The sequence below is a fragment of the Lycorma delicatula genome, chromosome 5, assembly GCF_047948215.1.
Source record: "Lycorma delicatula isolate Av1 chromosome 5, ASM4794821v1, whole genome shotgun sequence".
Classification (NCBI taxonomy): Eukaryota; Metazoa; Arthropoda; class Insecta; order Hemiptera; family Fulgoridae; genus Lycorma; species Lycorma delicatula.
In genome coordinates this window covers 179279364-179307338 of record NC_134459.1, presented here as the reverse complement: position 1 = coordinate 179307338, position 27975 = coordinate 179279364, and the positions used below count along the sequence as shown (strand labels likewise).

Below are 27975 nucleotides of genomic sequence, written 5' to 3'. Positions count from 1 at the left end.
TCCACCTATTATCTATATAGAAAGTACTTCCTCTGATATTTAGCGTAGCGCTCTGGCCTCCATTTTCGGCATCAAGATGACGATAAACTGAATATCCGTCCTCTATAACGTCGAGGGTACTTTTTTGTGCAGATACCGTTTTTCATACACGGTGCTGTTAAGTTATGCTCTCCGCATGGACCGTGCACCATATTTTTAGTCACGATATCGTACAATATCGGGTCGTTTTGTTGGTTGGGCAGTTCCGCAACTATGACACTATCAATTTCGTCTGGCTGGATATTTTTTCTAGCCAAAACAGCAAATGACAGTGAGGTAAACCCCGCTTCTGCCACTCCACACTTGCCATGTAACATTTCACTTTGCCGAATATTTCATCTTTTGTGAATAACTTTATGAATTTTTTCATCTTTAAATGAAATACCCTTGAAATTATTTTTATTGCCCTAGCATGAAAACTATTTCTAGAAAGTTGAGATCTTAATCTTTTGGGCATTTTGAAATGATAAAAAAAACTAAATACTACATCAACTAATACTAAATTATTTGCTTACATGTTGAACAGGAATTAGCCTGTATATGAAGTGGTGATTAAAAAATTATAAAAAATTCAAAATATTTTCAAGGAAAAATATTTGATATCGCATACAACCGCTGCGTAGGAAGCCGACCGCGCGGCACTTTATTTTGTGACATTGACTCCCCTCCCGCACCGCTTAGGTCACATGCTGCTGCCTAGCTAGCTGAGCGGGGTGTGGGCGGGGCGAGGGAGCAGAGGCAGGCAGTGGTGGGGACGCGAGCGTCAAGAGAGACACGACGACGACGGACAGTTGCTAGTTACTGAATTACAAAGATAGAAAAATTAAAATATGTTGCTTAAATAACGCAGTAAAAAGCAGCCTATGTTCATCAGGGATAATGTCGGCTTCTAATGGAAAAATAATTTTTCAAATCGGTCCAGTAGTTTCGGAGCCTATTCAATACAAACAAACAAACAAATCTTTCCTCTTTATAATATTAGTGTAGATTAATTAATAACCTGTGAAAGTGTTTTTGAGATTATAAAAAAAAAACTGCATCAATTAATAAAACTTAAAGTAAGTAATAATAATTGAATAATGTATATCGTACTCGAGTGGAATTTCCAAGAAAAGTTCAATTTCATTCTTAATACTATTTTTCAGATGAACAAAAGGATTATCCAGTTCTTCAAATGAATCTATCTGATTAAATTTTTTAATTATTTGAGAAGGCACATTTTTATGAAGATCATTAGCATTATGGTGTAAGTCATTGCATATCAAACCAGCATATTTGGTAATCACTTTTACTGTTTCAGCCTGAAAAAATATCAAAACATAACAATATGAATTCAAGTTTATAAACACAATGAATATGAATAAATAAATATTTATTCTGATTGCAACATAATAATACATTATACTACATACCATATCTATATAAGAAATTGTAAATATAAAAACAAATTATACGGTAAAAAAAAATATATGTTTAAGTTCTGTATTAATTATTCAAATTTAAATGCATGAAATAATATTACAGTAACTAATTAAATTAAAAAAATTACTACAAAATAATTTATAATTCAAAAGCCACTATTGAAAATTATTTTGAGTAAATATTTATGTACTTGTTGAATGGGATGGATATAAATAGTTTTTGTTTTGTTCTTCAAGATTAATTGAAGAAATTACAGAGTAAGAGTTGATTTTTACCTGAAAAATATATAATATTGGGATTTTTTCGGAAACCCAGCTTTGGTTTTTCAAATTTTTGAATGAAATTTGAACAAAGCTTGCAAATTTTTCCCATTTCCAGCTATTGAACGAGATATTCAGTAGACTGGATTTGACTCTTAAGATAAATATTTAAACCAGTTTGGGTTTTTTGAATTTCTGAAATGTTAATGTGACAAGGGAAACAAATTTCTTTTCAATATAACAGATAAAACTTGAGTGCATCATTATGATTCAGAAGAAAAGCAGTAAAGCATCGAATAGCATCACTATGGTTCACTGCAATAAAGAAATCCAAAAAACAATCTTCTGTAAAAAAAAAAATTATTTTGCCGTGCTCTGGGATTCCAAACACATGTACACGATTGATTACCTGGAAGCCAAGTCAGACTGTAAATTTCTATTCGATACATAGACTTTAAATCACCTAAGGAAAGGTGTATCATGTTCGACAATCCACAGAGCCGATAATTTTGCAAATAACAATGCTCATCCAAACAAATTGCATGCAACTGCTGAGGCTCTTATGAAGTTGAAATCTGAATCGATTCTACAATCTAAATACTTGTCAGATTTAGCGATTTTCTTTCTTTTCACGATTTCTTTTTCACAACATGACCATGGAGAAGGATATTAAGAGTATTCATTCATTCCATTATGGATGATGAACTGAAGGGCTCAAAAGTAAAAATGTAACTTTGTTTAATTGCCGATCACCTGTTGACATTGCTAACTTATAAAATAAAAATTAAAAGTTTCTTCTGAAAGAAAATTTTTATGTTAAAAAAGGATAAAGTAATTATTTTTAAATTCAAGTATGCGACTTTAATTAAAAGTATTTGAAAAATTTTAATAATTTTTTAATTAATGTTTAATTTTAATTAAATAGTCAGAATTTAATTTTTTTAGTCTTGCAAAATAAATGGATTTTTTTCTTTAAATTTGTTGAGAGTAATATGAATTTGTAAAAGAAAATCTTTCAATTGTATTTTAAATAAATTGGTGGGAAGATTTTTCAAATGGTTTGGCAATGGATATTATCTAAAGAATAAGTGACCATCCTTTCAACAAAGATTGCACATCTAAATATAAACACCAGGACAAGTTGATATTTAATTTTTTAAATATTGGTCTACCAATTCATATTATGGGTAAAAGACAATGATCTGACAGTCCATTTTTGTATCTGAAAAATTTGTTCTGACTTTTTGAGGGAGCCCTCAAGAGAAAACATAATGCTTTATATGAGAATATATTTTGCATAATAAATATTTAACAATACAAGTTTAGTGATTTATTAAGAGGGCTTCAAAACAAAACAGTACAGCTTGATTTTATCATAAGTGAAATCCTCCTATCTTTCACACACACACACACACACACACACCTAAGGGATATCTCTATAGTAAAGACTGCTGGGAAATTTCTCTACTTAAGGTTGGCGAACCTGTGTCATTCATGGCCATGCTAGTAATGTACACAATGCATTGTTGTCTGTAAGTTGTCATGTTGTATCTTTGATTACGTGCGAGTTATTATGTTAGAAAATGAATAGGAAAATTGATGATGTTACCGGCTGAAATTTGTAGGCAATTGGTTACTGTGTGCAGTGATAAGGTAATGAATGAAAAAACGTCTGAAAATGGTGTGAAAGTTTTAGAAATAACAGAATTAATGTGCATGATGAAGAATGTTTGGGGAGATACTCAATAATCACTAAGGATTTGTTGAAACGCATCATTGATGAAATCAGAAAAGATCGTCGCTAAACAATTTCCGACCTGACCCTTCTTTTTCCTGATGTTTTAAGAGCTGTTATCGGACGCACTGTTCATGACCGTGTAGGCTTCAGAAAGCTTTGTGGATGTTGTTGAAAGCTTTGTTAAGGCATGCAGCAGCATGCCTTAACAGAACATCACAAAAAATTCCGAATGGGATCTGCTTTGGAATTTTTTACGTGCCACACAGAAAAAGGTGATGAGTTCCTTAATTCTATCATTACTGGCGATGAAACATGGATTTAGTATCACACGCCAGGGAGAAAATAGCGCACTCAAGTGAATGGCATCATCTCAATCACGAACCAGACCAACGAAGGTCAAGCCACTGCCATTTGGACGCAAACTGATGGCCACACTCTTTTGGGATCTGTTTGGCATACTGCTGTTTGATTTCATGCAACATGGAATGACTATAACTGCAGAAGCCTACTGCGAAACTCTATGTAAGTTACAGCACGCCATTCAAAATTGATGACGTGGGTGGCTGACTAACAGCATTGTTCTGCTGAACGATAATGCACATCCACATCCACATGTTGCGGGTCTGACACATGATTTACTGAGAACATTTGGATGAGAAATTTACAATCACTCATCATACATGCTGGTCTTAGCTGCTAGATTAACATTGGTTTGGGAAATTGAAAGAATTTTTGAGCAGTAAGCTATTCATGGGTGACGATGAACTAAAAATGCTGTTAATCAGTGGCTAAATGGACTGGCGGCAGAAAAATATGATGAGGGTATGTTGAAGCTGATGTACCGCTTCGATAAATGTCTTAATTCATATGGTGATTGTACAGAGAAGTAGTAAAAGGTATGTAGTTTAAGAAAAATAGAAAATATTTATACAGTTTTCAGAATAGATTTTTTTACAATGAAATGGTCTTTACTTTAGAGATAACCTCTCATATATATATAAATTTGATGTGGACACATGATTTCCTTGTACGCCTATTAAATTACATTACACATTTTTTTTAAAAATGAAAAGTACATAAAATTTTATTTCATTAATAACCTCTGATATTTTTTCATATTTTTTATTTTTTTATTATTACTGAATTATTCATCGTAAAACGTTTTTTTTACAATGGAAGTTAATAATTATTAACAAATCAATATATTTAAATTAAAAAAAAAAAAAAGAAGGAAATGAAGTTGCATTTGAACTGATATGTGCCTTCCCCTTATAAGATCCAAATATTTCAATCATTATTCTTTTATTTGGCTATAATTCTGGAACAAATGAAAATAAGTACCACTAATGATATATTGTTGAAAAACTCTCAATGTGAGCTGATTACTGCAGTTAAGAAAATTCCAATTTTTTTTTAATTTTGGGTTTTTTTGGTCTAGTCGATTGCAATCAAAAGGGGATGTGCAAAACTAAATGTTACAACAGTCCTAAATCCAAAATTTCAACATTCTATAGTTAATTGTTTTTGAGTTATACGAGATACATATGTACATAGTACATACATATAATCTGTTCATTCTAAAAAGAGATATGAAATAAACAAACTGAGTGTGGTAGTGCATGTATATACAGCACACTAATGTATGCGCCGAGCTGTTGTAACTACTGGATTTTTATAAATAAACATTGGTTTATCACCAGCTTCAAAATCGCAGTATAAATTCTCTTATTCCATACCGGATATTTTTAATTTTCTTTTAATTGTAGTTCTGTGTTTCAGTACTTTTTTTGTACGCATGAGCATGTACGTTTATTCGGTTATTGTGTGATTTATTTACTGTGCGATTACTACTGATTATTGTGAGATTTGATTTGAGGCTAATCACACTAGCCTGTATGCGTGTATATTCGAATAGTTTATTGATGTGGCTGATAATTCAGGAACATCTTTTAATAAGAACAGAAAAGGGAAAGATTTACGAAGCGGTGAAAAAAAAAAATGTATTCAATTAACTGCTGGAGAAAAATCTTACGTCGGTTAAAAAGTAAATAGTGAAACTCACTTCTGAATTAACTGGTATGTCGGTTAGTAGTATTAATAGATTACGGACTGAAATAAATAGGAAGGAAAGGTAGAAACTCCTGTTAAAAACAGAAAACATGTAAAAATCTGTGCTACGAAAACGGGATGAATTAGACAAAAATATAATAAGACTGACTGTACATAATTTCTTTTTTTGAAATGAAATATCAATCTTAAAAAAATTGCTGGCTGTGATAAACTGTGACAAGAATTTACCAAAGATTGGATGTACTAGTTTATACAAATTACTGTTGTCGATGGATTTTAAATTTATTAAAAGAAATAAAGTGTAATTGTTGATCGAGAGATCAAATTTGGTGGCATAATTATTTTTAAAAAATAGCAAATTATAGAAAAATTGGTATAAATATATTTTATTTGGATGTGCGTAAATGAAGGCCACACCACTTCAAGAATTTGGTGTGATACGATAGTTACATCGGTAAAAAGCAGCATTTCTTCAGCATAAGTAGAGGCCTGCAAACTCCAAAAAATAAAGGAAAGCGATTAATTGTGGTATATATTGGCAATGAAAATGAATTTTTAGAGGGGATTACTCGTTTTTGAATCCGAAAAAATCTGGAGACTACCATGATGATATGAACGAAGAACTGAAAAATATTCCATACAGTTCATAGAGGAAACAAGAAATTGCTCTACAGCTGCGATCAAAAAAATCCACTTTGGAGAAAACAGTTTAAAAGCAGAACTCCTTGAACATGTAAAACACAATTGTGACAAATATAATAAATTTTTAATCGATGATTTGGCTGAAACGAAAGGTCGCTGTTAAGGTTCCCTGTTATCACTGTAACCTTAATCCAATTGAGTTAATGTGAGCCAAGTAAGCTTATGTTGCCCGAAAAAAATAATACATATAAAATGAAAGAAGTTAAAATCCTGCTTGAAAAATGCATGAACAAGCTATCAACTGATAAGCACAAACAGTGCGTGAAGCATGTTACAGAAGAAGAAAAGAAAATGTGGGACTAATTTTTTGCAATTAAAATGGGATAATTTTCTCGACGCTGTGGTCAATGAACTAATAATTAATGTTAGAGATGATTCATTGTCAACCCCAACTTCTGGGAGTGATGAAGAATTGGAATAATAGAGGGAATCCAGTGTTTGTCACGTTACCTATTAAATTATTTTTAATATGGTATTATTGTTTTCGTAGGTTTTATTATATTAAAAATTTTGTGAGGAATTAAAAAGTTATAAGTTTAGTAGAAAATTAAGTATAAAGTAAATATATCCATTTTGATCTACGACAATGTACAGCCGCAATGTGCCAATGTGATGCAAGACATTCTCAAACAATTCAAGTGAAAAGTTTTTAACCATCCACCATATAGTCCAAACCTAAACACTTAGCGACTTCCACCTCTTTCAAGAATTGAAGACATGGTTGGGTGGACAACACTTTAATATACATTTGCAGGAGAGATCCTGATCCCTCATTCCTACTATTATACTTCCTATAGACAAGAGAGCAATATTGTTCTATTAGATTGTAAATAAAAATTAATCAAATATCTACAGCTGAAATAGCTACCCATTTTTAGAGTGAAGACCTTATAATCACTTTCATACATATTTTTGAAATCTGTGTTTCTAGCACTTTATTTGACACCTCAACTGATGAGTTTTAGTTTAAAAAATTTAAGTTTTTTTTTGCCTAGGAGAAATCTGTTTGTCCAGCCGATTCAATTTCTTTAAAGCATTACATGTTCAATATTAGTTGTGCAACTGAAATCAATTATCTGATATCTATCTTTTAATTATACACAATAAATTTGTACAATTTCTTACAACACATATTTTATTAACTTACTTGTTATTTTGTAATAAGACCAAAAAATATTACACCATACAAAATAAAAATAAAAAATAAATTTACGTACAATTTTGGAATTTAAGTAACTGAGTTTTTCCATTTGATGATAAAAAGTAGTCTTATTAAATTCAAAAGTGTTTGTTTCAGTTTTCAATTCAGTGGTTTTCATTTTTAAATAATTTTTTTTAATTTTGTAACGAGCAAATTCATATTTAGAATTTAATATTCTTTTATAGTATTCTTCTTTATTTCTAAAATGATCATTATCTTGATTAAATTTTACTCCTCCTGCACTTAACTGCAAATAAACAAATAAAAACTGACAATTATATTTTGTTTTTATGCCCATTTTCTAATTTTAAAAATAAACAACAGTTATAGAAATACTGCCTGGGAAAAAGTCAAATTTAAACAATGGCAATCAATGTCATTTATTGGCTAAAACAGAATGAATTCATACAAATTTGAATAAAAAAAATTAATCTACATATATTCCTTGTAAGCAAATAAAATTAAATATAATATTAATAAAAATAAACATATCTTAAAAAAAAATATGGAAAGTAAATCTTTATATTAAAGATCAAATTTATTAAAACAAGCTCCTCAACAGTATAGTATTAGTAAGAACCTTTAAAAAAAATAATAATTTCTGGTTGATAAATGTTTATATTCATTATAATTCAAATGACTAATAAACGCTGAACTTGACACTTCAAAAGAACTTGGTTTAAATGAAAAAAAAAAAACCACAAAAATTGTAAAAGCCACTTTAACTGATACTCAAAGGAGAAATTTATGTGAGAATTGTAAGCCTTTTCTAATTAAAACCGAAGTCGAGTAAAGTAACCTATGTTGTTCTACTGTACGCTTGAAATGGTTGCCAGGAAATGGAACAACTTAACCAAAAATTTTAGAATTTATTACAGACAAAACTCTTTTAGCTAAACAATGGCAGGAGGATGGGACAGAAATCATAAACAAGCAGCTAAAACAGGTCTTTGAAAAAATTAACGTCGTGACTAATTTAATATACTGAAAAAACACATTTTAAACATTTATGAAAATGGATCACTTGAAATATACTGAAAAAACATGCAGCTAAATTCAAAACACAGAACATTGGATTCCAATCAACTAGACTCTTACAATAAAAAGCCACTTACTTGGAACACTATAACTAAACGTTACAACACAGTAGTAAAACCAGAAGCATTAGCAATAAATAATATTCTAGAAAAGAAGGAAAAAATTAGGTACAAAGTTCCAGAAATTTCCAATAAAGATCTGTTGAGTAAAATGGAAAAAATTTCAGATTCAATAAGAAAATGAAGATTAGCTTATACAAATTTCTCCAGAATGAATAACAGATTCACAAAGCAAATCTTTACATTCCTCAGTTTTAAAAATCAAAGAACAAATGGTTTAAATTGATTTAAGAAGATTTAGCACAACAATACGTAAAGAAGAAACCATTAAAGATAGAAACAAAATAAAGCAGAATATCAAAACATGCAAACTAAAAGAATCTAGAAGAGGTCGGAAGTCAGAACATGGTCAAAATACCAAAACAAAATAACAAAGTTCAAAGAATGAAGCTTACTAGGAAAAAATGGAAGAAGCCAGAATCCAAAAGAAGTAATCGATTTAACAGTAGCTTTAAGGTGTGATTTTGCAAAAAAATACTGAACTGTGACTTAATTATTAGCTTTGAATTATCAGTTATCAAACTGTTAGTAGAAAAAAGTCATGATTTATATTGACTATTTTTAATTTGATCTAAATATTTACGTATGTAAAGTACTAAGAAAGATATTTTTAATACTAATCTTACAATTAATGAAAATAAAATTATTATTAATAATTAATTAACTAACTTGAAAAGTTTGATCGATTGTAAGATGACAAGGTTTTACATTACATCCAAAATATCAAATTCCAAAATTTCAGCTTTAAATTAATTTATTGACTATATATTCAAGAAGATTAATGCCATTAATAAATTCAAAATTTGCTTTCCAATTACATTTCAATATTGCGGCTACTTATAAAAAAAGCTATTATTCTGCTTTACTTGTTTTAACTACTTCAAGAACATTATGAACATTTTAAAATAAGTTTCATAACCTTAATTAACAATGAGTTGTACAGACAATGAATGTCTGTACAGCCATTTTGGCTGTACCTTTCCCATCATAACTGAGAGCTAAAATGACAATGTTTTTATATTGCTGCCATAGTAAAATCAACTAATGGAAAAAATACATAAAAAAAAACTTTAATATCAGTAAAGCTATGATATTAAATATATTTAAACTATAATTGATGTACTTATACGAACACAGTACATCTTATTTATAATTTTAAGTAATTTATACAAGTTTTCTTCAAAAAAGAAAATTATAACAATAACAGAAAAAACAAGATCCTTAGTATGTTTTAGACTGAGGAAAAGGTTGCTAATGAAAGCTTATGTACATTCTGGATTCTTACAAGATACGAATTAAAATATTTACAGAAAAATTTCCAAATGCCAGTATCCCAAAGGAAATTGCGTACATATTATGGTTAAAGTATAGCATGAAAGGGGATTGGTTTCAAATGTAAAAATAAAATAGGCAATCTTCTGTTAGGATTCCAGAGGCTGTAGCTGCTATTCAAAGAATTTCTGCTGATGTGAAAAAAATCTACACGAGTTATAATGAAGCGATGTAAAATACACATCTTGTCTTACGATTTTCACGATTCAAATTTAAAATCTTATCATGCAACAACTTAAGAGGATAGACATAACAAAATAACTTATTATTGCAACTGGTTTCTCAAAAATATTGTCCACGAACAGGTAGACTCAATGCTGTATTTCACAACAGGCGAGGCATGGCTTCATTTATCTGGGCATGTTAATAGGATGTTATCAAAATTTGTAAAAAGTTGAAAAATTACAAAAATGTGATACTATAAAACAAGACAATTTCTTTTTAATATAAATTAATATAATATATTCATTCACTTTTTTAACTTATACTATTTATTCTTATAGCTGAACAGATGTGTGGTCTGTAGGGAGGGAGGCTGGGTTGAAGATGAGAAGACATTGTGATAGCTTGGCCAACAAGTTGTGACAAGACAAGGTGTAACATGTTTATTGGCAGCTATCTGCGCCACTCATGCACCATGCAACTTGTACCAATGCTGTTTCAACCATCAGTGTGCGTAAATTAAGTTTTTTCCATCCTCCATGATCAAATGCATTTTTATCAGTGGAAAATATATTTTCAGGCCATAAAACAAACTTTCCATTTTCAAATGGCTTCAAAAATTCTGCAATTCTTTTTATTGTAGTCGTGGTGAGTTAATGGTGGAAAGGCAAAAAAGAGATATAACAAGTTTTGTTTGACAAGTGTTGTACATCACTTATTTTGGAGTGAAAATAGAACATCAAGACAAAATTTGGACACCCCACTACATTTGCTACATCTGTTGAAGGACTTAGACAGTGGTCAAAGGGTGAACAAGAAGCATTCAGATTTAGAGTTCAAATAGTGTGGCGAGAGCCATAAAATCACACCAATGATTGTTACTTTTGTTCGACTGGTGTTCACAATTTCAATGTAATGAATAAAAAAAGAATCATCTATTCAAACACTCCATCCGCTTTACACCTGGCTCCTTGTAGTCCAGACATACCAGTGCTGATTCCACTAGAAAATTTACCTGAAATAGATGGTTCCACAAGTGATTTAAATGAAGATAACATCAAGGAGTATGAACCCAGCGATAGCTGTGCACCAGAGCTTTATTCAGTATGAAATAAACGATTTGGTTCGAGACTTACATATGGCCAAAGAAAAATCAGTTACTTGGTTTAAGGTTTAAAGAGAAGAACCTGCTAGCAGGTGGTACCTCATTTTCCTACTTCTGGTACAGAGAAAAGGATTTTCTTCCATATTTTTCGGAAGGAGAATTAGCCTTTTGCACGTGGACTTGAGTCAATTTAATATTATGTACGAAAGTACTGATCAGAGACTGTTCATAGATTTGTCTAAAAGAAGCCTTAAAATAACCGGGAATATGTATCCATCAATACCCGTCGAACATTCTGTCCATTTAAAAGAAGGTTATAATTTGGAATTTGTTCTCGATAAAATTAAATATGACAATCACAAGTGGATTATGTGTGGCAATCTCAAAACAATATCGATGCTCCTAGGACAGCAAGGAGAATACACAAAGTTTCCTTGTTTTTTGTGTGAATGAGACAGCAGAGACAGAGAAAATCATTGGATAAGGAAAGATTGGATAAAAAGAGCTTCATTAGAATCTGGAACCAAAAATATGCTCTGAAAAGTCTCATAGATCTAAATAAAGTTTTCCTTCCTTCTCTGCACATCAAGTTAGGCTTGATGAAGCAATTTGTCAAAGTCTTACCAAAAGAAGGTAAATGTTTTAAATAAATCTGTGACAAATTTCTAGTCTTAACAAGTGCCAAGCTAAAAGAGAGTAAACTTCTCAAAGGTGGTAATTTTGAGAAACAAATGGAAGTTGCAGAAAAAGAAGCCTGGGGGCCTTTAAAGATATAGTAGCAAAGTTTCTGGTCAATAAGAAGGATCAGAGATTCAAATCAATTGTTGAGAGCATGCTACAGAAGTACAAAAATTTAAGCTGTTCCATGAGCTTTAACATTCACTTCCTAAATTCATGTGGACTATTTTCCTGAAAATGTAGGTGTCATTAGTGAAGAGATAGGTGAGAGATTTCATCAGGACATGAAAGAAATGGAAAGGAGATATCAAGGAAAATAGACTACTATGATGATGGCAGACTACTGCTGGATGCTACACCGAGATGATATGCAATCCATATTTTAAACTGGTGAAATTTGCAAAGTCTGTGTTGTAATTTCTATTTACTATTTTGAATGATTACCTAAGTGAGCCTCAGCCAAAGGCAAGTTCACAGGTTGTTAACAATGACTGGTTCCCCAGATTGGTTATGGAGAATGTACCACTAAATAAGGAATCCTAGAATGAAACAGAAAGATTATAGCGATCATGTAGCAAAGCAAGGTTAATTATGTAGCGAGTTTAATTCCACATGATCCTTTGAAAATGCAGAGAATGTGAGAAATATTGTGTATGGTGAGGTAGTAGTCAATGAAACAGCATTGACACTTCCACAGGAAGTGGAAAATCCTAGGGAGTAAATTCCAACAGGTAAACCTGCTGAATTGCATATGAGATAGCAGCCCAACATCACTTCTCCAGCACACTGACTGCAATAATGTTGAGACTGAGAAACTTTTTATCAACCAGCAAGCATCAAAATTTAGCCTCAAAAGAGGTTAGGAATGCACTAAAAAATTTCAACTACATCTTAAATTAATAAGATCAATTGGATAATAAATAGCAGAAACATGAACTTCTTTCTCACAATTATTTGCAGAATTATAAAAGAAATAAATATTAATTGATGTATTACAACTATTATAAATAAATGAATATTTTGTTTTGATTGATACATAATAATATATTATACAGATCATGTCCGGAATGAGTAATGTGTTATTCAATGGATAAAAAAGGAACTGCTCAGAATTTACCTGGATGGATCAATTTCCCTTGACCCATCTATAAAATATAGATCTGACTCAAGTTCATATTAATTACTAAATATAAACATTTGAAATAATGTTAAGATAAATAACACGTGAAGGTACAAAATACAAAAAATAGCTCTAAAATAATTTACAATTCAGGTGTTAATGAAAATTATCTGAGCACATATTTTTGTACAAGTTGAACAGACCCAAAAAATTCAGTATTTAAAAAAGTTAGCATTGTTTCTGTAAAAGAAAATCTTTAATTGTACTTAAAATAAATTGGGGGGAAAAGTTTTAATGGCATGGTGATTTATAAAAAATAGGGATGGAAGCACGGTAAGGTCCTTTTTCATACGGTTAGGTATTGTGTTGAGTTCTATGATAACAGTTCTGTTGTCTGTAGTTTGGTAGATAATGAGGATATTTTTTTATAAGAATGTGACAATTTTTTTTTTTTTTTAGCAAAAACTGCTAATTCATAGATATAGATGCGCAGGTAAGTTACACTTTTTAATTTTCAAAAATCTGTCTACATGATTCATACAAATGGGCACAAAATTATCAAACAGCTCATTTTTGTATAATTTTTTTTTACAGAATAATACAGTAAATTATGCAGAAGTGGCACTCCACAACAGTTAATAAAATACTAAATACTCATATAGCTCATGAAATACTGACCTTAATAGACAACACTTTAGAACAAATATCATTTTTAACAACATTGATTTCTTCTTCAAGTTCTTTTATATTTTTTAGGATCATATGATTTTGTAAACAAGTTTTAATATTAAGCCCTCGAATATAATTCAATAATGATTTTGGTAATGTTGTATCACTCCTAAAAAAAACTTATAATTACATATTGTACACAAATTCAAAAGGGGAACTTAGTTTCAAATAGCAAGAAATAAAAACAATTCATTTTTGCAACTATTGCAGCTCATAAAAGCCAAAAGGCTGTACAAATAAACAACTTACTTGATACCTGGTACAAAACTAATTCAGGAAACAATAAATTTGGTTTTTATTAAAACATTATTTCTAAATGATTTTTCATTAAATCGAAACACACCTGCACCTTATTTGTGAGATATGTTGGTTTATTAAAAACTTTTGATGGAGGAAGAACACAGTGCAATTGTTGCCGTTACAATATTTGTCATAAATTAATCATATACTAGAACAATAAGTGAGCAAGAGAATGGACTGTGATCTTTACGGCTTCATTTTTCCATATCATAATCATTATTTCAGCCGTTATCGATGCACTGCAGGATAAAGGTCTTTTCAGCACGTTTCCAACTATTACGGTCTTGTGTGATTTTCTGCCAACTAGATCCAATGTACTTGTTAATAATAACTGTACTTGTACTTGTACTTGTACTTGTTAATCAATCCAACGAGCCTTTGGTCTTTTTTGTGGGCATTTAACATCTAGTGGTATCCATTCAAGTGCTAATTTGGCACTTCAGTATTTCCACCTTCAGCAACTTATTGGCCTTCCGTTCTTCTTGCTACATGGCCTGCCCACCACAATTTTAATTCTTTAACTTTCGTGATGATACCGTACACTTTGGTCTATTCTCTATTCCACTTACAGCTCTTCCTATCCAGTACGGTAACTCCAAGCATACAGCATTCCATACTTCTTTGTACTACCTGCAGCTTCTGTAATGACTGAAAGGTTAATGTCCAAGCTTGCTTCCATAGGTAAGGACTGGCAGGATGTGTTGATCAACCCACCGAGTTAGTCTAATGGTGACCACTTCTTTGCAAATCAGCTGATTTGGAAGTCGAGAGTTCCAGCATTCAAGTCCTAGTAAAGGCAGTTATTTTTAAATGGATTTGAATACTAGATCATGGATAGCGGTATTCTTTGGTGGTTGGGTTTCAATTAACCACACATCTCAGAAATGGTTGACCTGAAACTGTACAAGACTTCACTTCACTTACACATCTTCATTCATCCTCTGAAGAAATACCTGACAGTAATTCCCGGAGACTACACAGGAAAAAAGAAGGGAAGGAAAGATGCATTAATCAAAAACTTTATTTTTAAGGCAAAGGGGTATCAACTCTTGAAAAAAAAAAAAAACAGAAGTCTCCAGAATGCCTGCCATCCAAGCTTAACTGTTCATTTAAATTCTTTGATTGTATCACCCTCAGTTGACATATGTTGACCGTGGTATTATCTACTTGTTCGAGTTCTTCTCCAGAGAAAAAAATCTTTCTCTACTTAGCAAACTTGTTGAACATGACTTGGCTCTCTTTAAGGTTCATTCTCAGACCATAGGGTTCACCAGCCACCTCCAGTTCCTGTATGCGTCTTAGTAGTTCTTATTCTTGGGAGAAGAGAACCGTCTCATGTGAAAATTTCAGGTGGTTTAGATTGTGCCATTTATTTCTATGCTCTATTCTTCCCATCCCAGCTTTCTAAATACCTGCTCAAGGCAGGCTGAAAAGAGCATGGGTGATATAGTGTCGCCTTATCAAACACATTTTTGTATATTTATCTCCACTTTATGTATATTTTTCTATACGTATATTATGCGTCATACAAAGAGGCCAATTAATGGCTGTGATGTGTATTGAAGAAGTCCAACGGCTTCCTACTTCTCTAAATTGAAATCTCTAATTTGAAAAATGTTTGCTTTACTTACATTTCCTTTTCTCTTTACTAAAGATCAAATAACTCGATTGACATACTACTAACAAATCTATTGAAATAACCTACTACTAACAAACTTATGAAATTCCACAGTAGTATTATTCTCATAAAAAAGGATGGTGCGTGGGTTTGTTTCAGTTTGTTGTACGTGCTCACATTTTTATTTTAGCTGCTATTAACACAAAGTAGACCGATGGTGATGCGCCGGGAAGCTGTGCATGGTGACTCTCTCCCGCTAGAAGCAGTTCTTTGTCAATTAATTTACAGATTACTTAATTTAATTTCTAAGCAGATTATTTTTATTTATATTTAGTTATTATTTATTAATAAAAGAAAGGAATTGACTATTAGTTAATATTTAACAAGAAAAAAAGATTCTATATTCAGCAGGAGAGTCGATGGCATGCATCTGGTTGGTGCATTATGTGATCTGCTGTGTGCCAATAGCAGCAACTGGACTGGTAACTAACACAACCTAACACAATACTGAATAAAGAAGATGGCGTCCCCAAGCCAATTCCCTGTTATCAATATGGCTAGCATTAAAAATTACATTTCTATTAAAAACTATATCTACTCGCTCCTTAAGCCTATTTTAAATACAAAAACACCAAAATGATCAGAAAAATATCAGTCAGGCAAGCAAAGTGGGCCCTGACCGGCCAGTCAAAAAACTAAAGTTGCAAGATCAGTGCTACAACAGAGACTTTTTATATGACTGAATGATAGTGTCGCTGATAAATCTATACATATATATATATATATATTTTTTTTTGTAACAAAATTTCTATGCATGTATTGCATAACTGTATGCTTACTTAATAGGCAATATTTTAATAAAACAAAAGCCAAAAATGAGTTATAGACTGTTAACTAATTAACATATAAGAAATGATTTTTAATTCTGATATCAGAATTCATATTAATAATAAACAGCAGCAGCAATAATAATACCTTTCTCTAAGACAATTTTCCAGAAAAGAATCCATTTCGGAATTAACTTGTTCCATTTTTTCCAACATGAAAGCTTGCTTAATATTTGCGGGTACAAATAAACAATACTCATATAACTGTAACAGTAAAATATTCCTCTTTAATGTTTACATTTATTAACTGTATTTCTTTAATAAATGAACATTTGCTTAACACAAAAAAATTACACATATGAAGTATACAAAAAAGAAAAAAATAACTTTACAACCAAACAAAAAACAATCTTTTCTAACGCTTCTTTATCAGTGATCATTTACATAAATGAAAAATAGCTGAAAATAACTGACAATATACTTTCATGTACAGGTATTAGAAAGCTTATTGTTAATGGTTTTTTTTTTTTGTAAAAAAAAGATTATTTTTTGGGCAAAAATAAGATTATGCACAAAAATAGTATACAAAATTTTTTACTTAAAATCTAAACCAAGATGCCAATTTCAATTGCTAACATGTTCAGTGCCATGGGGAAATTATCATTTTCTGCAAAAACCCAACTTGTGCATTTTTCTTATTTTGATTCAATTATGAATGTAACCTACACTTATGAATGAAGGGTTACATATTTTACATTTTTAGTGATGATTTTACAAAAACGCCTTTATGGCACTGCCCTTGTTGAGATAATAAAATACATGTGGTTTTTTTATAACATTGGTTTATCTGTATCGATACAAATTTTTTACTAATTTAGTACATTTATTTATATTTATTTTACAATAAAAATATGCCTGAAATTAAGACATCAAAAATGAATGCTTTTCACTTTGGTTTAGTGTAGATAAATCTAAAGATTATGTAACAATAGCATGAAAGTTAATAATAACAATAATCAGTAATATATTGAATTATCAGTAATAACATTGAAAAATTAATATAGTGTGAACTATCTTTATACGTATTTAAAAAACTCAGACTAAAGCAAAAATAAGAGATTATACAAATAAAACATTTAAAAAATTAAAATGTCATGAATGAAATAGGCCCATTATACTTAATACTTTATACTGGAAAACTGACGTATAGAATGTAGAAATATTTTTTTTTAATTTTCATATCTAAAAATAATAAAAACACGAGTTTAGGCCTAACACTTTTACATGAGGTATGGTTCATAACATTGAAAACACAAACCAGGAAGATGAGAACATGTCTTACAATAGTAACTTGTACCTTTCTGCTTGCCAGTTTTAGCACAGACAGCATTTTTTCCAAAGCGTGTGACTTTGCTTTTCACTATCTTCACATTTGCTAATGAAATTATTTCCTTGAACAATAGGACCAGACAGTATATCCTCCCGTGATGAACTTTCAGGTAACAATCCCTCTATTACAGCCAATCAGAAATAATGAAAAGAAATTTTGGTATTTTTGTGCAATAGTTTGAAAGATTTTAATAACATCATCTGAATAATATGAAAACTTACTTTTTTATACCGGCGTACAGTGTTTCAGGCACTGGGATAATATGATAACATCTGATCTCAATGATTTATGTCCGACATATATTTATTGAACATTGCTATAGGCTTCAGTTTCATTTTCTTTTGACCTCTTCTATTTTCAGTCTCTATAAGTTCATTTTCGAATTCAGTGGAAAAGTACATAATGTTTCTTTTGCCTCGCCGCTTACCGATTCCCACCCCTTCTGAATACTGGCATTAGATTCCCCAGTATTATTGGTCTTTTTGAAAAGTACTACTTACTAGTCATGTATGTACCCATTTCTAACAATTTTTTAGACAAATGAGATGAATTATAAAAATTACCTGTGTAAATTGAGCGTCCAGACATTAATTCTTCTTGCATCAGATTTAAGACAACATTAGCAGCATGGCGCTCTCCACCCGTATATCTAAAATGACACTGTAGACGGATAGAACTATTGGCATGTAAGTTGGCACAAAAACTACTAGCATTCAGCAAACATTTGGCACAGTTTTAGGTCAACTGAAAACATTGTCGGTTTAATATAGATGATATTTATAACCAAAAATACGTACGATGCTATTTAATTAAAACTAATTTAGTAACCCGATTAATATTATTATTTTAGTTATTTTTTCTACTCACTTTATTGCTGTAGCTTGCAAACTCCAAAGTCGCTGTCATCAGTAGATTCTAAAGAGCGCATGTCCGATTCTGAATTCATATTTATCACAAAATTTTCGATGTGCACATCATATAAATTTTCATCATCAATGTATTTTTTCTCAACGTTAACAACATGCTCGCAGACATTGCTCCACTCAGCTTCAGACACTTTATGAAATTCCTTTTCAGCTAACTTAAGAACATCCGACATGTTAAAAGTTGTATTTCTTTTAGCTACTTGCCCTTTTGTCTGACTCCAAATCATTTCAATGGTATTTAAGTCAGAGTGGTAAGGTGGCAACCGCAGAACTGTGACCATAATTTTTGAAAATTTCATCTATTAGGAATTTCTTTGTGTAATTTTATATCATATAATTCAATCTTCATCATAGGAGGAGAACAGTTAATTCGTTGTTCAGCTAACCATTTTATCATATCGCTTTTTAAAGAGTTAGAATTTGGCTGCTTTTGTAACAGAACATTGTGAAACGATGCGTAATCTAGTACAATGACCGACCATTTCATATACTTTTCAGAATCCATCGATTTGTGATAATCTCCTTAATTATTTGCCTCATACATAGTAAAGCATTGTTAATGAATTCTTTATAATAGCCAATTATTAATAATGAGCCCTTGGAGACTGGTGTTTTATTTCCTCATGAAGGTTTGTTGTGTCAACCCATGATTTTGGTGTCGCCTGACTACTGTGAATGTAGGTTTCACTGTGTATACAATTGGTCTTCTTCTTTGTGAAACAGGGAAATTTGTCATAGAAATTTCATTCTTTGCAATTTAATGTCATGCTGTTCTATCAGTATTTTCTGGTTGTCTGTGTTTTCTACCTAAATCCCATTTTACATAATATTCTCCTGAAAGATCTTTCACTACCTTTGAATTTAATTTCAAAAATGAGCAATAATTCAGAAATAAATTTCAAAAATGAGTAAAAAAGCTCACAAAAGTAAGCTTTTTGCATAATTATCTTCACAGTAGGAACACATTTTACAGTTACACAAAATTTATTTATTAAAAACCTCAGAGCATCCGTGTCAAACGAATCTAAATTGCTCACAGTACTAGGGCAATTTACATGTTTTCTTGGGGAAATGAACACGAATGGCTTCTCAGTTTCATTTGATTTCTCTTCTGCTATAATTCTTTGAACCATTTGTTTTGATACTCTTATCGCTTGAACAACTGTATTCAGCACTTTTTCTTACTATTACGGTTTCTAACGGCATTGTTTTGTAAAAAGAAACTGTAAACATTTCCTCTCCTGACTACGAACTACAGTGGTACCTTTTCCTCCTAACGTGGGCATTTTAGAAGAAAATAACTGTATTGAAGTATTAAAAATTTTAATGACCGAATTTATGACAAACCCTTAAATGAAAACAACACAACAAATAGTAAAAATAAATCACTAACAGCTATTCACTTGAGTAAGTAAAATACACAGTGCAGTGTTTCTATAATAACCACTTCTAGAACATAATTACAATGAATGTATGACATATGAGGTGAGACTATTAAATAACGAGACTAATGCTGTAATATATTTTATTTTAAATTTATACATATTTAGCTATTATCCTCTTCAATATACACCCTCCTTTATCCCGACAATGCTCCAAGCAAATTTTCCATTGTTTGAAATGAATGCTGGAAATCTTCTTCTTCTGTGAGCTCTTTCATGATGCATGTCGCTTTTTCTTTCATAGCTTCAACAGTCTGAAATCTTGTTTCTTTTAATGATTTGATCTTGGGGAACAGATAAGTGACATGGTGCCAGGTCAGACGAATAAGGCGGATGGTCTAACACTGTGATATTATACTTGGCTAGAAGCGTCTTGACAGACAATGCAGTGTGAGCCAGTGCATTATCCTGATGAAAAACCCATGACTTGTTCTTCCACAATTTGGGTAGTTTTTTTCTTATTTTTCACAGAGTTGCGCAAGGACCTTGAATAAAGACAAGAATAGTTAACCAACAGTCAGATCATATCAGATTACTAATTTTTTCAATATTTTTATCTGTTTTTGACATGGAAGGGGGACCCGGGCGAACATCATCTTCAGCATCTTCTCATTCGTCTTGGAAATGCTTAAACCACTCCAAAGCATACACACATAATAAAAATTCATAGCAATATACTTTTTTTGATAAAAGATAAATTTCAGTAGTGGTTTTCCCAAGTTTGATATGAAATTTCACGACAATTCTTTGCTCTAACACTTTTTTTTCCAAAAAAAGTATGTTATCCAAACGACGGCCATGGCCAGACTAATATGTCAACAGAAACTGAAGTGGCAACCATCGAAAGAGAAGGCTTCACGCTACACAGTTGTCAGTCATACAAATTTGGTGCATGTGTAGTTCTTCCGTAGCAGCATTATTCTCGTTACTTAATAGCCGCACCTCATATGATTCTTCACAGTGCAATGATTAGAGTAGATTAAAAATAAGTAAATGAAATTCTTAGAACTGCATGTTGTGAATTCATAAACAGCACATTAGTCACGTATGATTCTACTATTATTAGTTGCTATTCAACAGGAAGTATACCTAGATCACAGCATCAATATATAATTTAAAATAAAACTCAACAATTACATATGCTACAGCAAGTTTATGAAACCTATTTTTTTATATATTACCATACCACAGAAATATATAGAAAATGACAATGTTTTTAGTTTGCTTGTAACAGAGGCTAATGCATGCAAAATGCTAGTACACAGGCTTTCAATCCCTGTCCCAACATATGTGTAGAAACATTTACTTTGAGAATTGTTTGGTCAATAAATAAAGTTTGATACTATATTTATGCTTTTTGTTTTTTACATATTAACGAAAGATCAAACAACTACGCCATAAAATTAACAATTCATCAACGTACAATTATTTTTTAGAATAATACAGTGCACTCATTTTGTTATTAAATAACTCCAATAAGGGCCTTATTTTATACAAATGGTCAGTTATAACTTCTTCTGTTTTAGAATTCTGACAGAAATGAAGGTACCTCAAAATTGTCTTGTATCTATTTTTCCCCATGTAATTATGGAAACAAGGTATCTAATACAGCCAATGAATAAGCCGATGATTATGTTTTCAAACGTCTCAATCTAATATTTCTCATACGAAGTACAAGACCAAGAAATATTTGCAATTCTTCCTTCTTTAGTTCTTTCCATGAGAATATAGATGAATTTGGGGATTTTGATTTGTTGGACTTCAAAATTTCGTTTTTTAAATTATTAGCATATAAGTTTGTCTCCTTTAAAATAAGATAAAAAATTCAGATTTTTTAAATCTATTTGCAGATGATGTGTTTTTTGATCTTATTTTAAAGGAGACAAACTTATATGCTAATAATTTAAAAAACAAAATTTTGAAGTCCAACAAATCAAAATCCCCAAATTCACCTATATTATCTTGGAAAGAACTAAAGAGGAAAGAATTGCAAATATTTCTTGGTCTTATACTTCGTATGGGAAATATTAGATTGAGACGTTTGAAAACATAATAAATCTATAGGCTTACTTTCCATTCGGTGCGTTTTGAAGTATAGTAGAATTTCCAGTAAAGTCGATTTTCTTAAGTCATGAAGTCCGTTAGTCCATATAATTTTCGGTTTTTCTTTTGACTGCATTTAATTTTAATTTACTTCAGGATAAACTGCATAATTATTATCACTAATAAGTTCTTCAGGATTTATATGCTCAACGTCATCAATAATATTGATTATTATCATTTGTCACATCTTCCATTTCATCATCACTATCCGCCCCCAAGCAATAATCGAAGTCATCATTCCCATCAAAGTCATTGTCACTACTATCACATTCTAAAATCGCTTTTAGTTCGTCATCTGTCATAATTTTTTGTGCTGATAAATGTGTTCTCTTTGGTTGTGAAAGACACAACAATTTAATCATTGCATACAATTTAATCATTAGCCATACTCAAAGAATAAGAAAAATGTCAAACCAAGTAATTCTATAAACACAAATAACAGCCAAAAAAAGTAAAAAGCTTAACTGTATAACCGAAGCTTTGCACAGAGCGCCTCTATGGCACTATCAGGCAGCAAGATGACAGCCTGTCGGCCACTTTGGTGGTGACCTTGGAGCTGAACGTGTTAAACAATCATCATTATAGACACTAAAAAAAATGTTTAGATTAAAAGTGAAGAATAAATGAAAATGAATATTATAAAGTTTAATAGGTAACTACTACCTTTTAAAAATTATATAATTAAAAAATTAAGTAATATATTTAGTTTTACACTACTATAAATATTACAAATACGTCATGCAATAAAAAAAAAAATCCTAAATTATCATTGAATCTTTCACTAAAACATACCTTATTCCATAAAGCAGAATTTTCAGCAGTGAGATCCACTTTGCCTCCACCAAGACGATATGAATGAAAATAAGCGTCTATTTCGGGTAAAAACTTTTTAAGATTATCCTACAAAATGTAAAGAAATAATGAGAAAATAAGCCGAACATGAAATTAATTCAACTTTTCTTACAATTTATTACAGTAGTACTAATTAATTTGAAGATTGATAACAATTCAAATTTTTTCTTCATTCCTTGAATTTCCTAAATAAAGAAACAGCATATGTATTTATAATAAATCACAAAATTGATTGTATAATTTACTTTTTGAAGATAAAATAAAAATGAACTGAATGTTCCAGGAGTTTCCTGGTAATTTTTTCAGGCTATTTCTCACATTATAAGGAATAAGTTTATATAAATTTTGGAAATGCTTTGTTCCTAAGCTATGGCTAATCAAAAAATGTTACTTTTTTGCCCTCAAAGGTAAAACAATACAATTGTATAATGGAAACCATTTAAGGCTAAATTTAGGCTTTTAAGTTGCAATTTTACATTAATATAGTAATTTTAAGAAATCCCTGTGATATATCATAAAAAATGGCCAAAAATATAACTTTTTCACATTTTCTTTTAAATAAAAATGAAAAAAAAGTTATAAGAAAATTTTGTTGCACACTTAATTCTGAATAAGTAAGTCTATTTAAAATAATTAACAGTAAACAAGCCACAAAAATAGATAATTATAGTTTCAATCAAAACAAAGAAATAGTCTTAGTTCAATAAAAATAATACAGTAAACTTTCATTAAATACATTATTTAAACCAAAATCAGTTACTAGTATCTACTTCCAAATAATTTTACAAAAGAAACAACAGTATTATTTTATAGATTAATTTCTTCACAAAATAAATATGTATATAAAATATTCAAATTGTTTGCCAAAATCTAGATTATACATCTGAGCTCAACAGTGAGTTGAAAATGAGATCTTGTTCTCTAACATTTCTTTAGCAGTAAATATAATTCCTTCGTAAAAGTTCATTTAAATTCTATGACTTTAAGACAAACATTAATGCTTTCATATGTCCCTACAAAAAGATCAAGGAGATATAAATGGGGTGATGTGGCCAGCTAACTGTCGGGAAATGTTCTATTCAGATGATAATTAACAAGACAACAAAAATGTTTTGGCCCTCCATCATGTTGGAAATAATACGGTATCTGACTCAATAATGAGGCGCTCTCTAAAAGTAGTGGCAGTTCATTTTGAGGAAAGTTTAGATAAGTCTACTGTTGAAAATAAAGGTCTACTAAGAATATTATGTATTATACTGTCAAAGATTTACACCAGAAAAATTAGTTTCAAGGTTATATGATTTAGGGTAATACAGATGTTTGCTGTGTTCTATTATATGGAATATGCAAATATGTAGACTGTTTCCTGTAGTTGGGTGAGAGTACTAACACTATTAACAACAGACTAGAGTACTTTAATAACTATAACTATAGCCAGAGCAATTTAATAACTAACTGTGAGGAATTTTTTGGTCAGAAATATCTTTTTTCTTTTTCTTTTTCCTGTTTAGCCTCCGGTAACTACAGTTACAATTCTTTAAGAAATAGTTTTCTTTGTAACTACCGTTACAAAAACTATTTCTTTGTAACTACCGTTATGATTCTTCAGAGGATGAATGAGGATGATATGTATGAGTGTAAATGAAGTGTAGTCTTGTACATTCTCAGTTTGACCATTCCTGAGATGTGTGGTTAATTGAAACCCAACCACCAAAGAACACCGGTATCCACGATCTAGTATTCAAATCCATGTAAAAATATCTGGCTTTACTAGGACTTGAACGCTGTAACTCTCGACTTCCAAATCAGCTGATTTGGGAAGACGCGTTAACCACTAGACCAACCCGATGGGTTGGTCAGAAATATCTGCCAATGATATATCTTAAGTTTGTATAACATTACATATCACCATAAATGAAATGAATACCTATGTATTACTAATCTGTGAAATTAGGAATGAAATTGTTCTTTCTAATCTACTATTGCTAATAATTAATAAAAAATTACTATTACACACAAGTGATTTTAGACTTAAGAATCAACTTAATAATAAAAACCAATGGAATACAGAAACTATCATATCATCCACTACTAAAACAATGAATAATTATAATTATCACAATTGATTATAAAATAAAAAAAAGATTTGATAAAAGGTCCATACAAACTAATTAAAATATAGACGACCGTCTGTTAAAAAAATTTTAGAAAGTATTACGATTCCAAATAAAACTATGTTTTAACATTTTCCGGGTTTTTAAACGGTTTCAGTTTGTTAACAGGTACAGATATATTCATTCATAAGTGTAATAATGTAATATGATTTATCAGAACAGATTGATGTTTTTAGCAATATATCGACACCTAATTTACAATTTTTTCTTTTTTTTAACAGTGCAGAAACATATCAAACTCAGTCCCTAAGTCGCACTGGCTATCCAAAAATAAGTGAAACAACATACAAAACACAGCCCTTACTGCGATATAAACATTTTTGAAATTAACTTTTATACTTTTTGGGTTCAAGGAACCCGGAGGAAAAAGTAAAATAATTAAATTTTTACACCCAAAATTTCTGAAACTGCTATGTCACAAGCTTTCATAGTGTGACATATCTAAAAGAAATGTACACTTTCTCGATTAATCTAAAAATAAGCATCCATAATGTTTCTGAAGTAACATACAATTTCAACCGCTCATTAGGCTAATCCGGGGAAGTGGTAAAACAGAAATTTGAAATTTTTACCAACCATATAATATGATCAATCAGAACCTCAATAAATGATGAGTTTTCAAGATGGGCTGTTAGACTATACTTTGTGTCCATAAATGTGAATCTTGTAACACCGATATTTAGAAAATATAAAATATTAATTTATCCTTGTGTTAACAATCTTTGAGAAAAAGAATAACACTTATTCTTAAAAAATAATATCTCTACTAAACTAGACAACACAACTGTTTTCTTATAACTCAACATATGCTTCAGCTTATTAAGAAGGACACCTTATTACGTTTCTGTTACAATTTTTAATAAATTACCAATCTTTTAAAAAGTTCTTTTCACCAATTTATTTAAAATACTATTAAAAAATTTTCCTTTACAGAAACAATATTACTCTAACAATGAATTTTTAAGTAACACTAATTAAAAGTTAAAAAAAAAATTGAATTTTTTTGCATCCCAGTCAACATAATTACAAAAATAATTTTCAAAAACAACTTCTAAATTGTGAATTATTACATAGTAATTTTTATATTTAATATATTTAACTTAACATTATTTCACGTGTTTATATCTTAAATAATTAATATGGGCTTTCATCATATCAATTACTTTCTTGACATCATAGCTCTAGAGCTATGAAGCAAGAAGGAAAGTACGGTAATCAGACGAGATTTATGAGTTGCATCACAAAAATAGCATCCTAATTTATTATAATAATTCCTTCAATTGATACCAGATAAATGTTTATACTAGACTACATTAATGGGATTGATGTAATGCACATCACTAAACATTAAATCCAAGTCTAACATCACGTATGAGGGAATTAATTAGTATTAGGGCAAACAATCCAAGATTTGAAGTATCCCCAGTTTTCACAAGAAAAAAGTAATTATCTTGACCAGAAAATGGTAGGTTTAAAGACATGGTTAGACTGGTTTGTTATTAAAAAAAAATCTTCTTACCTTATATTCATTTTCTTTTTCTTTATTTCCATCTGAATTCATTTCATTCGTTATAAAATCAATAACATTAAGATTTTCAGTTAAATTATTCACAGTTTTTCCAATTTGTTTGCACTTTAAATTTAATAATTCAGTTTTTTGTATAACATCATTTATGTTCTGTTTCAATTTCTCTTTTTCTAAATCTGAAAAAAAAAAAACATTATAAGTAACTGAAGAAATAAAAACACATTTAGGTCATTTCGTGTCAAATCAACACGGTAGATAGGCATTCATAACCCGACCCGATCGACTGGGATTTTCATGAAATTTGGTATGATTTAACTGTCGATAGAGTTAAGAGAAAATACTGAATTTCAATTTCAGATCTTTATCCTTAACCGTCTTGTTTTTACAGCCTTTTAGATTTGCTGGAAAATGGCAAATTTTGACGTGTGGCAACAGCATTAGGTCGACATGACTTTGTTATTTATTAAGAATGAAAAACTTGGGCTTATTTTAATGCTCTTTCATGCGATATACAAGCCTATGTTTACATAAATTTTTTATTTCATCATCAGCCTTTGACGTTTGACCTTTAATTTTAGGAAAAACAGCACTTGTGAAAAATATTTTTCATCGTATTATAAATAGCTGTGCAAATTTGAAACTGAGACTGCACTGGGATCAAGAGAAAAAAAACAAAGCACGTATCAATGTTTTATCAAAAAAAATGTTTTTTTGGGAGGTTTTGAGGTGTTCAATACTCACAATTTTCATTGGCTGAACTTGCAAAATAAAATAAAATGTCTTACAAAAAGAAACTAAAAGCGATGAGATAGATAATATGCTGCTCATTTGATTTGTCTAGTAAGAAATAGTATATCTCAACTAAATCAAATGACTGATGGTGATTTAACGCAATGACTCAGTGCAATTAATACAAATTAAAAGAAAAAATATATTGAAGCTTACTATATCATCGGTTTAGCCATAGTCTGCGTCTATTGTTTCGGCGTAAACAATATTAAATGAACTAAAATATCTGATTTATTTAAATAATTTATTTGTGAAATAATATGATGTACAAAAGCATGAACACTGTATAAATATGTCTGTCCTGAAGTCAA

General features: G+C 30.5%; 1 protein-coding gene across 3 annotated transcripts in view; it reads right to left on the bottom strand.

Moving 5' to 3' along the window:
- The window catches only part of LOC142324601 (uncharacterized), a 74627-nt gene that overhangs the window by 12988 nt on the left and 33664 nt on the right, over window positions 1-27975 (bottom strand). For all 3 annotated transcript variants that reach the window (XM_075365445.1, XM_075365444.1, XM_075365446.1), the window contains exons 5-10: window positions 26867-27051; window positions 23114-23221; window positions 16609-16724; window positions 13665-13824; window positions 7449-7679; window positions 1132-1340 (exon numbers count right to left, since the gene is read on the bottom strand). In XM_075365445.1, coding sequence (XP_075221560.1) covers window positions 1132-1340; window positions 7449-7679; window positions 13665-13824; window positions 16609-16724; window positions 23114-23221; window positions 26867-27051 — 1009 coding nt within the window. The remainder of the gene's footprint in view (window positions 1-1131; window positions 1341-7448; window positions 7680-13664; window positions 13825-16608; window positions 16725-23113; window positions 23222-26866; window positions 27052-27975) is intronic.